Source organism: Cyberlindnera jadinii (genome assembly GCF_001661405.1).
Source record: "Cyberlindnera jadinii NRRL Y-1542 unplaced genomic scaffold CYBJAscaffold_8, whole genome shotgun sequence".
Lineage (NCBI taxonomy): Eukaryota > Fungi > Ascomycota > Saccharomycetes > Phaffomycetales > Wickerhamomycetaceae > Williopsis > Williopsis jadinii.
The window spans coordinates 204,012-216,606 of record NW_017963659.1 but is presented as its reverse complement, the minus strand read 5'-3'; the positions used below and the strand labels follow the sequence as shown (position 1 = coordinate 216,606).

At 44.1% G+C, this 12,595-nt stretch overlaps 6 protein-coding genes across 6 annotated transcripts in view; 3 read left to right on the top strand and 3 right to left on the bottom strand.

The window, feature by feature from the left end:
- Positions 1-3,868: 3,868 nt before the first annotated feature.
- Positions 3,869-5,118, bottom strand: CYBJADRAFT_168081 (alpha/beta-hydrolase). Its single transcript, XM_020215202.1, has one exon. The coding sequence runs from the start codon at positions 5,006-5,008 to the stop codon at positions 4,079-4,081; it is 930 nt and encodes a 309-aa protein (XP_020070053.1). The 5' UTR covers positions 5,009-5,118; the 3' UTR covers positions 3,869-4,078.
- A 1,000-nt stretch (positions 5,119-6,118) lies between these two features.
- Positions 6,119-7,597, top strand: CDC4 (SCF ubiquitin ligase complex subunit CDC4; the record flags this gene model as incomplete). Its single annotated transcript, XM_020212771.1, has 1 exon — positions 6,119-7,597. One exon carries the CDS (start codon positions 6,119-6,121, stop codon positions 7,595-7,597), a length of 1,479 nt encoding a protein of 492 aa, XP_020070052.1.
- Positions 7,598-7,818: 221 nt separating this feature from the next.
- Positions 7,819-8,533, top strand: CYBJADRAFT_168080 (uncharacterized protein; the record flags this gene model as incomplete). Its single annotated transcript, XM_020215201.1, has 1 exon — positions 7,819-8,533. A coding segment is annotated over exon 1 (419 nt), but the record flags the coding sequence as incomplete, so codon positions are not given.
- A 12-nt stretch (positions 8,534-8,545) lies between these two features.
- On the bottom strand, positions 8,546-9,755 carry LST7 (Lst7p). The gene has a single exon (XM_020215200.1). It carries the CDS (start codon positions 9,629-9,631, stop codon positions 8,969-8,971), a length of 663 nt encoding a protein of 220 aa, XP_020070050.1. The 5' UTR covers positions 9,632-9,755; the 3' UTR covers positions 8,546-8,968.
- Positions 9,756-10,842: 1,087 nt separating this feature from the next.
- CYBJADRAFT_114802 (uncharacterized protein) lies at positions 10,843-11,541 on the top strand (the record flags this gene model as incomplete). The annotated part of the gene is made up of 1 exon (XM_020212171.1): positions 10,843-11,541. A coding segment is annotated over one exon (699 nt), but the record flags the coding sequence as incomplete, so codon positions are not given.
- A 307-nt stretch (positions 11,542-11,848) lies between these two features.
- CYBJADRAFT_162894 (uncharacterized protein) overlaps positions 11,849-12,595 on the bottom strand; it is a gene marked incomplete at both ends in the record, with an annotated part of 1,702 nt that continues 955 nt past the window's right edge. The window contains one exon of the mRNA XM_020213723.1: positions 11,849-12,528. Within this exon, the coding sequence (XP_020070048.1) occupies positions 11,849-12,528 (680 nt within the window). The remainder of the gene's footprint in view (positions 12,529-12,595) is intronic.

Below are 12,595 nucleotides of genomic sequence, written 5' to 3'. Positions count from 1 at the left end.
GACCAGCATGCAAAAGAACTGTATTTGCAAGAATTGGTCCAGACACCAGGGGAATTATCACTACATACGGTTTGTAGTTCCGTTAGTTCTCGAAGGCGTTGATCAAGACGGACGTGGTCAGCCATGATGGACGACTTAATACCCGGTGTCAGCGACGTGTTACCGTGGAAAACAGGTGGATACAATTCGTTAATCATTCAGGAAACACAACTTTAGTCAACACGGAACAGAAACTTTGCAGTACGAGAAGTACATGTCGATCACATTCAGATTCGAGTAAGCGAATTCCTAAAGGAGGCTGCAGGGTTAGTCTCCGCATTTGGGTCTCAAAAGTTTACGCAGTATGTGTAATTGGAAAGAAAAAAACGGTTTACGAAACGGTCACGAAACGTCACGAAAAGCCAAAATGATTACACCCAAGTCATAACTCCGTAATGTGACGTTAGATTTGAGAACTTTACACCTTAAGGGGTTGACTAAGTGGCCATGAGACTTCGAAAGGCTTAACAGTTATAGTATGAACGTTGATAAAGAGTACCTGTGTGCAAACAGTAAGTGTGCGGCAAGTCCTCGGAATTAACCTTCTATATGTAGTACCATGTACGGTGTGCATGCAAGCTAGCATTTCAGTTTCACAGCTCACATTCGGGTACGTTTCATTAAAATTTAGAACGATTCGGAAACAAACGGCCTCAAAATAAACATTTGTCAAGCAGCTGAAGTGAGTAAACGATGAGTGAAAGTGAAAATTCAAGAATGAAGGTTTGTATTGAGTTGTCCATCTAGTTACTGTGGTGATAGTTTAAGGGAACTGTCTCGATGGTGTGTAGAATCACGGTTTATATTGATTATGGGTCTCCTGGCGGGGTATGGGCATTAGTCTCAAGAAAGAATGTCCACAAATATTGGAAGTGTTACATTCACCGAATCATTGCGTTATAGACTTCGTTAGATCAACTATGGCCCAGAACATTAGAAGTCATGTAAATCTTTGAGGTCTGTTTTTTATTGAAGTGGTCACAATCAGCTTGAAACATGTGATCACTTCTTCAGATCTATCTAGACAAAAACTTACATATTGGCTGTAATTCAGCAGTGACGCATCCATGCAAAGTTCTGCGTTAGTAGTTGAATGCCAATAGTAATCGAGAAGCAATATTTCAAGAAGTGGGTGTGGTGACCTAACTCTGGATAGACTTAAATCAGGAATGAAGTGAGGGTTAAAACATGCGTGGAAAAGGTCCAGGACTCTTTAGGTCAGCCGATATAAAATATAGCTTTCAGAGTTGGAAAGTTCGAAATTATTTATGGCATCCTGCAGTATAAGAAGTTACAAGCAAACCATTGGAGAGATCACTCTCTACTGTGACATTTTGGTATCCTGTTTGGAGTTATACTGCGAAGATTGTACCTGATCTAATACTGAGAAGTTAAAGATCCGTAGGTGATTATGTATCAAGTTTTATGTCAACAGGTAACAATTAGATTCACTCTTATTGGATTGTCCCTAACAAATACGACTCGGACGTTAAAGTACTTATGACCCTACAGTTGGAGTTAAGAATTACAACACACATAGACCATCTTACAATGTAATCCTTTTTTGATTTAACAGCAAACGATTGCTTTACATACCAACGCTTCTTTTTAGGATCAACGATATCGAGAAAGACCAAACGGTGTTAAGATTGCTTCAAATTGCCACTATAAACTTACTCAATGATACAGCTGATAATTTGTCAAGACAATGAAGTTATAGATGTGTTTTGGAAGGAATTATGCGCTACAGTGCCACAATCATCATTTCAATGTGTATTTAGTTTCCACTGCAAAGATTTCGAAATCAAACATATTTAGAACACGTTATATTAACGTATAGGATTGATGTCTTTCCATTTTATGTGAATGTTTTACTTCAGGCTAACTTACGACAATACCTCAAGACTAAATGCTATATAATTGAGTAGCATCTAACCAGCAATTTTAAGTACTGGCTTAGAAAGTGAAAATCCCAAGTCGCACTCTTATGAGCTGATTTTGGTACGAATGGTTCCGTTGAGACAGGTTGGCGTTGGTGTGCAGTACTATTTTCACTTTCCTCTGTGATTTCGTTGTTCATTAATTGTTCTACAAGAGACGTCTTACAACTCTTGGTATCAAAGAATGTTCATCAGCATCGCATCCCTCACCTTTATGATGTGGCAATGATTGATCGGAATTGTGCTCATCTGTATCAACACTTGCTATAGCTTACTATCGAAGCCAAGGCTCAACGCCAGTAAATTACGAATGAGGCATAAATAACGCATGCACGTTAGTGGGTAGTGAGAATTATACGATCGATATATAAGGCGGACGAAGTTTGCAAAACGATTAGGGGAATACGTAGAAGGTATATAGACTTGATGTTTGATCCGCACGGTGGCGATGTGGAACACTGTCCCGGTGGTTTTGAGGTTGCATCGGGCCAATGATTGCATATTGCACGCTGGCACTTTAAGGAACAGTTTTCCATGTAGGTATATTTGGTGTTCTGTAGCCCGCGTAAATATCACGCACATCATCAAACCAAGTTGGAGGAGCCCACTATCTCAGGATTGGCTTCAAAAGGCCAGTTTCCAACAATGAACGCCTAACTTCATTAGCTGTTGTTATTCATCGCGTCTTGGTAAGGTCACCACTGGAAACGCGTGATCATCGGATTTTGTTTCCCAATGTGGATCTGAGAGATCGGAAGTTCGAAAGTAGATTTAGAACCCTGCCGCTGATGTAAGAATATTAAGAAGGTAGGTACAAAACGGGTGGTCTCCAGCTTCCTCCACCACATTTCATCTTTTTATGACTGTCAAATACCTTTAATACATCGACGTTGACTCCTACGCCTTCGACAATCGTAATTCTACAGAGGCACAATCCAGAAGACCAAAGATTTAATCACAGGGTACGTCTCCAGAAAAGCTCCACTTTGGTTCGTTTGGATGTGGTTTCTTAATCCCACAGTAACGAGTCTTAGGTAATCGCATAGCGCGCAATGCGTATGCGTTCATGTCGTATATGTAAACACTTCGAGAGTTAAGGACTTGGTGCGAGGCCTTTGTTGTATGTACAACGGCCGAGGTGTACACGTCCAAAACATGTCTTTCATGTGCACTTCAACTCGTTCAAAGGAGAGTACATTAGGCATCAGCAGATATGCAATTGGTGCTTCCAGCTTAGTGCCTACAGCTCAGTATTCTCAGCTATGTACTTGCAACTTTGAGGTTGGAAGTTAACCGTCAGTACGGCTAGGCCGGGCTAGTGCAGATGTAATGGGACACAGGAGCAGTTTGCCTATACCGGGTGCGCCTTCGATGTTTTCCGACAGTACCCATGAGCAGATATTACGCGGACACAATTGTACATAACGTAGAATATCTCGAAGTTACATTACATACAACAGATCGATTGCATAAGGCAGTTGTAATACGTTGTAACGCACACATTAAAGACAAGAGGGCTCAGATTATTGTTAGATGGGCCTGATGAGGGCGAATGTCTTGCATCTCGGCCGCTTCTCCACCTCTGAGCCCTACGCTGTGCATCAACAAGTCAGTATGTTCAGGCGGTTTGTGTCGATCAATATGGGTGTTGAAGACCATATATCCGTCTGTTTGCAGCTGTAGAAATAACTCTAAGCTTATGGGAACTGGTAGATTGCACATAGAAGCTCGGGGGGGGGGGGGCTTTGTCAATGTTTAAATTGCATTGAAACAAAGCCTCCAACGGTCCATAGTAGTGATGTGGTGATGAGTTTTAAGCATACCGAGATTTGATTTGCTGGTAATAACTATATGCAGTGCATTTATCTTACAAGGACAAACGAATTTAGTGTATAGGAGGTCAATTGACAGAACACTTGTAGACTTTGGACCTATGACCGCAGTTGTGTTGAAACTACGAAAACTGCTTAGTCTATACTATCCCAAAGGTCGGGTCTACTCTTTAAATTAAAGAGCATGTATACCATAGTTAGTGGGTGCACCACACTTTAAGCAGCATATACTCATTGCCTCTGTGCTCGAATTATAGCCACTAGCTTCTAAATATCTTCATGTCTTTGGATGAATTCAACTATAGCATCAACACTTTCCTTAGGCTTTTCTGCCATTACCCAGTGCCCTGCATCTATTTCACGAACTTCAAAGTTTGGAAAGAAACGGCCAATATCTGGAAGATACTCATCTGGAACGTACGTACTCTTTGCACCCCTTATGAACAACGCAGGCCCAGACCATGATGCGTAGTTGGGATCAAATTCCCAGGACGCAACGTTCCCCTTTATAAGCGCTTTCTTCATAATATCCAAGGGCACTCTACTTGTCATCATGCCGGTTTCTTTGTCTTTGCGTAGATTTTGTAAAAGAAACTGTCTTACAGAATCGTTCTCCTCATATTTCTTGAATTCGTTATTCGCCTCTTTCGCCGTGGTGATCTCTGGGTTGTTCTCCAACTGTTGTAAGATCTTGACGTACTCGATGAACTTGGAACTTGGCTGGAGATTCACCGGGGCGTTATCCACAGAAATGAGAATTTCCACAAGAGACTTCGACCTCAACGCTACAGCCATTGCTGCCTTCGCGCCCATAGAGTGGCCCAGGAGTATGCTCTGGCCCAGTTGGTGATCTTTGATAAACCTTTCAACATCAGCGGCAAGGGCCGGATAGTCATGGCGGGAATCATGAGGCGAGTCTCCATGATTCCTCAGATCCAGGCAATATATGTCCCTCTCCAGTCTTGAGTTGAGTTCACGCGCAATGGATCTGTTGTTTGATTTGGATCCAAACAATCCATGAAGGATCAGAACTGGGCTCCGCGGTATCGTCGACGACTGCTCGTTAATGAGGTCATAACTCAGCTCAACAGTGGGAATGTCTTTAGACATGAGCTGTTCAGTAAGAGCCTGGTTCGAAGAAGCATAGTAGCTTCTCTTTGTAACGGCAGATAGTAGCGAGCGATGGAACCTAATCATGTTTGGCCTTTCTGTTCTTCGCAACCGATGACCTTGGAGTTATTAGTGAGCTCCTCGGCGTCAGAAAACACTACAACGAAACATCCGTGCGCTTAAGAAAACTCCCTGCCTTTTCCCCCGTTTGCACTGTTGTTCTTGCACAAGGGGAAAAGCAGTCGGGGAATTGCAACCAAAGGCCCCCAATACCGCAGGAAAAAAAAATCACATAGGGCGTTCACAAGCAAAAAAAAAACACACACGCATTTTGTATTTGTTTCGACTGGGAGTGAGATATTTTGGGCTTACAAGTCGTTGTGGAAACTAGGGAACAGAAGATCGAGAGAGTGTGAGAGAGAGATACAGGGAAAGTTTTCACTCTGATCGTTATTCCTTTCCACTGGTGCACTTGGTTTCATATTTTGTCCCTTTTCGTTTGCGTTCGTGCTTGCTTGCTTGTTTGTTTGTGTTGTTCCCCTGTGCTTTGACACTACCGTCCGAACAACTGTGTTGTAAAGAGGAGAGAAAGACACACCAGGAGGCGTTGTTGTTAGAAACATGTCCGGACCATCTCGTCAACCGCTAATGAACGCTGAAACCCCCATCAGCTGCCGTCTCAAGGCCGAAGATCAGTATGTTTACCATGCTGAACTAGCGTTGCCTGGGTTGTCGTCTAGTGGTGCTCAGAACATCAACAACAACAACGGCGGCGGCAATAGCAGCAATAGCAACAGGCCAGGGATGAAGCGCCCCGCGGAAGAGCCACAGCGTGTGATGAAACGCAGGTTCAGGGATGATGGTCATGACGGTGGCGCTCAAGAGGATGAAGATATGCTCGATACCCCTGGAGAGGATGAAGAAGAAGATAACAATTTGGCAAACCAGCTGCCAGCCTTGGATGTTGGTCAGCAAATCCCACATGACCAACAACAAGATCAGCAGCAGCAGCAAGAGCATGAGCAGCAACAACAACAGCAGCAGCAGCAGTTGATGATGCCTCCACCACAGCAGGTGGGTCCTGGTACTCCTTTTGATAGTACAACCGACCTGCCGTTACCTTCCCCATCTGCTTCTCCAAAACAAACATTCCATTTGGATGATCCTATGGACGATGACGACACACAAGTTGTGCAAATGGAAACCACCAAAGTTATTGATATTATTGAACGCTACGCAGCTTCATCTCTTACTAAGAACGCTCTAAATCACTTGATATTTAGGCTTATTCAACGTGCTGATCGCTCGACTCTCAGTGACTTGACTAATACGATTTCTGGCTCTTTGAAGAGGGATTTCTTAACCTCACTTCCGACTGAAATATCCATGGAAATCCTGGAACAGCTCGATCATGATTCTGTGAATAACGTTCTGGCCGTCTCCAGAAGTTGGAATAGATTGATTACAAGCGAATTTTGGAAAAACCTGTTGATCAGAGATAACTACACTACAAAGGAGGAATTGGACCAACTTGTACAAAAAGTGGACTCAGAACCGTCGATCTTCCACAAACTATACACTAAGAGGTTTAGACTACATCGTAACTGGTTAGATCCAGACTTCCAGCCGTATAAGATTACAGTTCCAGGTCATGGGGCGAATGTTGTGACCTGCCTCCAATTCGATGACGAAAGAATCATTACAGGTGCAGATGACAAAATGATCAACATCTATGATCCAGAAACTGGGAAACTATTGAATATACTTTCAGGCCATGAGGGCGGTGTTTGGGCTTTAAAATACATTGGGAATCAGATTGTCAGTGGCTCCACCGACCGGACGGTCAGAGTTTGGAACATACAGCTGGGTAAATGTACTCATGTGTTCAAGGGACATACATCGACAATTAGATGCATGGAAATTGTGACAAATGATGAGGGTGAAAAATTTATAATCACCGGATCCAGGGATAACACCCTCCATGTATGGAGGCTTCCGGATGAAGATGATCTTGGTGAGGATTACGATGAGACAGATGCACAGAACCCGTACTTTGTTACCGTACTCAGAGGACATACTGCATCAGTGAGAGCAGTTACTGGATATGGGAACACAATCATATCCGGCTCTTATGACCATACTGTTCGTGTCTGGGACCTGAAAACTTGTACAAACAAGTTTGTCCTACGTGGTCATACAGACCGTATCTATTCGACTATTTTGGATGTTGAAAGAAACAGATGCATTTCTGCCTCTATGGACTCGACTATTAGAGTATGGGACTTGAATAATGGTGCCTGTATTGCAGAACTAACAAAACACACTTCTCTAGTTGGCTTACTTGGACTCTCCTCGAATTATTTGGTGAGTGCGGCTGCAGATGGTACTCTTCGGGGCTGGAATCCTGATAATTACGAGAGTGAATTTGTATTGCATCAAGATGGCCATTCCGCTATCACCACTTTTTACGCATCACCAAACTTGTTGGTCAGTGGTAGTGAAGGCCAATTCAACATTTACGACCTACAGAACAAGGGGCAGTTGATTCGTTCAAACGTGTTGGCAGACTCCGGCCCAATCTGGTCTGCAAAGTTCAATTATTCCAAATGTGTTGTCGCCGTGGAAAAAAACTCCCAGAGTTTCATAGAGATCTTAGACTTCAGCAAAAGGGCCTAATTCCAGGTAATATAGCTTTCTCTTGTTTTCTTTCACAGAACTCAACTGTATCGTTGTAAGTGTTGGTGTTTATATGTTTTGTAGATTTGATCGGACTTACTTACCCAAACCCCGGAAAATCATTAAAGTTATCTCTTCGATCAATGAAAAAGGGCGTGCATGAAGGAAAAAAAACCTGAAATTTTTTTAAAAAGAAATTTCCTCCCTGAAGTTGACACACAAGACATTTATACCAAGACTTTCATATTATACTGCCTGGAAAGTACAACAAGTAGAAGAACAACATCATGTCTGCTGGATCAAAGATTGATGCTCGTTATGCCGAGGAGGTGAGTGTTTTTGGCCCTCCATTTGCTTATTACAAGGACAGAACCGAAAGAGAGAGTCCATCTTTAAAACTGTTCTTTGCTGGGTTCCTAATCACTGTTGTGTGTGCACTCGATTTCCTCCTTGCCACAAACATCTTAATCTATGTCCGTACGATGAATCCAAATGATACAAGGGATATCTTTGTTCACAGTGCGATTGTTGTTTTATCCCTACTACTGATCTGGGTGTCTTATAAGTTCTTGTGCTGGTACATTGCAAAGTTCCAGATCACGGATACATTGAAGGAGCACAAGATTTACAAGAAGATTGCAAACGACGTTATCGAACTCGAAAACCTTTTAACGTCCAGCAGCAGTGCACCTGACAGAAGACTTGATTGAGGTGGTACTTACAGAATACCTTTATGGTTCAGAACGACGATTTATGGTAGGGGAATGCTACATTCGCTGTGTTTTGATACACATGTGTATAACAGAATACAGTCAGTTATCCATGTACACTTTGTACATCCATTGTGTAAGATGATAGTCTATCTCGGCGCCACCAGTAAGCCATGGCTTAACTGTGAGGTTGGGGTATCAGCAAGCTCTACATAAATCTAAAGAGGTAAAAAGTATACATATATCATTTGCTTATTGTCTTCCAAGTAGAAGATATTCTATTCATTTCACAGCGTGTCTGTCGCCTGGGCTGACGAGGTTTGTAGCACCTATTGGGACACGCAGATTAGAACTATTATCATGCTGAGGTAAATTGTGATTCGTTTCCAATGAGTTAGCACATAGGTAGGTATCGGATGAAATATCACTCTTTGAGATAAGCACAGCTATTTTCATCTGTTTAGACATCGTCTTCAATAAAATTGCAAGGTGCTGTATTACAACCAGATTAAATGTTGTAGTAGCCGTGCTTTCACATCATAATCAGCTCTTACTTGATCATGTTAGTGTAAAGCTGAGCTGAAATGAATGAACAGTTCATTTCCGTGTAGCTAGTGACAAGTGAGAAGGACTACTAGATGAGTTGTATATGCTCCATAGATCATGAGGACAGACTTTCCAAGAGTTTGGCATTCCAGAGGTGCATCTTTACAAACACCTCATCATCACCTAGAAGCTCAGTCATACTCCTCGACTGCATGTTCTTACCTCTTAGGAAGATCTCGTTATTCGTAGAGTTGACCATTTCGTACTCGTAACTCTTCTTTGTGAGGTATTCGATCATCACGGTGATTGTTTCCACAATCACTCCCCAGTTGTCCAACAGTTTCTTCTCATTCTTACAGTTCACTATGTAGGCATACCTTCTCTCGGAACCACGTGCTTCAAGGTCCTTGAGCTTGAAGCTCAACGCTATCGAGTAACCTCTGGACTCGTCTCCGAAGAACATTGGCCTTGCATCGTACACCGGTGTCTCTTCCGACAGGCACTTCCTCACAACACTGTTCAATACCCTAAACCTTACCGCATTGTACTGCGTAGTTGTGTAGACGTTGTTATTCAGTTCAGTCTGCAGTGTCGTGGTTGGGTTATTCGGATCAACCACATGCTTTGGCAGCATCAACAGACAAGACGTGCAGTACGACTCCTTGGAGAACTCTGGAAGCACGTACTGTTCGGGCAATTCAGTGGTTTGCTGTGTAGAGAGAATGGATCTTGGGCCGTGTATATCACAAAAGTGGGCTAGCAGCACCGTGAACACCATCGTCAGTATGCCTGTGTTTCCCCTTGTGTCCCCAAATGTAACAGTTGGTGGGGTTTATTGAATTGTTCCCTCTTCACCACCATCAGCCATCACCGTCATCGGCGGTGGGCCTGCCCTGTTCCCCGGGCACGTGAGGATGTGTCCCCACCCAAAACATCATCGGCTTATGTAAGCAGTACTCACCAGATGACATAATCGGCCATCGGAAAAAAAGGGGCCAACCTTTTCAGTGGTTTTTCGTGTTTTTGCGCCTTTTCTTCGCCTTTTTTTCGCGCTTTTTAAACCAATGCGTGTATTTTACCGCTGCCCGCTGCCCGCTTCCCAAACCGCCAGCTCCGCACGCTAAGCTGACGATAACTTCCGATCTATCACAAAATGCCCAAACAGCGCACCAAACCGACAATCCTAGGCAGCAGGGAAGAGGAAAAAATCACAGGCTGAAAAAATCACACACACACACACACAGCGACGATCAGAAGGAGCATAATTTCTCTCTCTGCTTAATTTCTCTCTCTTTAAAGACAAAGGAAGTTGATACCGTCATCCTTCCGTCATCGAGAGCTTCCGTATCACCGCAAGAGAGCTGGAACGAGGCGTTAGAATAGCAGCTCGTCCTCTCCAACAACGCACTGTTGATACTTGTTTTACGTCCTTGCTTCGTTTTTCAGTGGAGGGTCATTTCCATCTGAGCCCCCACACACAGATACACACGACAGGACACGCCATAGTGTAAGGGCATAGTTCACCGGGCAGGGGGCGCTGATTCATTTCCCAGCTGTTTCCATTCGAATAAGCATATCGTCATGTCAGTACCAGGGTCGCAACAGGACTTGACAGGGTCGCCTTCCAGGCCGGACTCCAGAAGACGCGGGTCCAGCTTTGGGTTTCTGTCCTCCATCACGAACTCGCTGAGAAACAACAACTCGTCGTCGTCGAACCTACAGCAGTCGTCGACTGGTCGGTCGAGAGCGGGATCCTCTTCGAGACAGCTGGCGGGCGGCACGAGCGCTGGTGGAGGTGCTGGTGGTGGTGTTGGTTCGTCAAGATCAGTGGCTCAGCCTATCGCACAGAGCGCCACGGCGGGTTATTTCTCTGACAACCACAACAATGGGAGTAATGGACAGTTTGACATGTATGCTGCGACGCCAACAGAGGAGAACATGATGCAAGACGCCACGAGAAGAAGCTCTCCGTTGCCACGGCAGTCGCCTGACTCTGACGGGCTGTATTCCATCAGACTGACTCCATTCATCGATCACTCGTCAACGACGCCTGCGTTGTACTTTGGCCCAATACTGCGTAAGACTAAGCCAGGGGCCAGGCTATCCATAGGAAGATACACCGAGAAGGTACGTGAGACGGCGTATGCGCCACAGGGCTCTGATGCTGGTGTTGTCTTCAAATCCAAGGTTGTGTCACGTACACACGGTGAGTTCTACGTTGATAACTATGGGAACTGGTATGTGAAGGACCTCAAATCATCATCCGGTACCTTCCTGAACCACGTTCGTCTCTCGCCGGCAGGCATAGAAAGTGCCGATACACCACTTCAAAATGGAGATATACTACAGTTGGGGATGGATTTTAGAGGCGGAATTGAGGATATCTTCCGCTGTGTAAAGATGCGTGTGGAGATGAACAAGTCGTGGCAACGTAAGGCGAACCAGTTTAACAAAGAAGCACATCAACGTCTGAAGACCTTGGCGATGATGAACGATTCGGAACTGTCCGAATGTGCCATTTGTCTCTTGAAAGTGAGACCATGCCAGGCAGTATTCATTAGCCCTTGTTCGCACTGCTGGCATTACAAATGCATACGGCCTATTGTCATCAAGAGTTATCCGCAGTTCCTATGTCCAAACTGTAGAGAGACGTGTGATCTCGAAGCAGATTTGGATGAAGATAGCGATGCAGAAAACGAAGCACCAAGTACAGATGCTGACGGTGATGCTATCATAATTGAAGAGGCTGAAGCCGAAATTGGCCAACTACCTTCAAAAGAGCCCTCAGTGAGCTCGTCAAATGATGATGATCAAGGGACCGATCGTTCCTCATAATAAGACGATCCCTTTAATCGTATGAGTTGGAGTTAGTGTCGATGTCATTCGCTGACTTTTTACATCATCTACTTGAGAATGATTTTTGTATTCATGAATTTGTAATACATGGTTTATGAAGAAGCAAACAAAGAAATAGAGAAAAAAAAAAAGCAGATAGCTATCTCTCGAGAAGTCTTAGAAGAACATCTTGAAGTTGCTCCTTCCCCTTTGGTGTCTTCCACATCTCATGACCACCATCGGCAATCTTCCACTCATACGTTGTGGAACTTATCTTTGTCAACAGTCTTTGCCAGTTCCCCCAGTTTAGACTTCTCTTGATCATGTTATCCGAGCTGACAACGCTTATAGGAATATCAACCAAGGCCTGTTTAGCAGAAACAGCCTCATTGTATGAAAGAATAGATGCTCCAATTTGCTCTTGTAACCTAGCACGTAGGTACTTCCCCTGGTGTCTCATGTTTCTCCCGTAAATACGATCTTTTGATCCACGATGCTTGATAATCCATGAGCCTTGTAATGAGAATCCCAGTGGGCTGAAGATGCCCTTCACCCAGAGTTTGAAACCTGAATAAGGACCCATAGGACTGATCTCCTTAGGCAGTGGCTCGTCTTTCTTTGCGTGGGAACTTGGATTACGAAGCAACAGATCCTCATGCCATGCATCGACGAATAAGATCGAATCGATTTGGGCAATGTTTCTAGACGCAAACACCTGTGAGTACAACCCACCAATGTCATGGCCAACAAGAACAAATGGGCCATGGATCTTCAACTTTGCAAGAGCCTGTGCCAGCAAATCAGATATTATGGATAGCGAAACCGGTGACGGGGATGAATCTGAGAAACCATAGCCAGGACGATCGTAGATACAATATCTTTCAACCTTGTTTAGCTGGTGAAGCTC

What these genes read in the sequence shown, in the direction of transcription:
- CYBJADRAFT_168081 (XM_020215202.1), bottom strand. Translation starts at nt 5,008, where the DNA reads ATGATTAGGTTCCATCGCTCGCTACTATCTGCCGTTACAAAGAGAAGC.
- LST7 (XM_020215200.1), bottom strand. Translation starts at nt 9,631, where the DNA reads ATGGTGTTCACGGTGCTGCTAGCCCACTTTTGTGATATACACGGCCCA.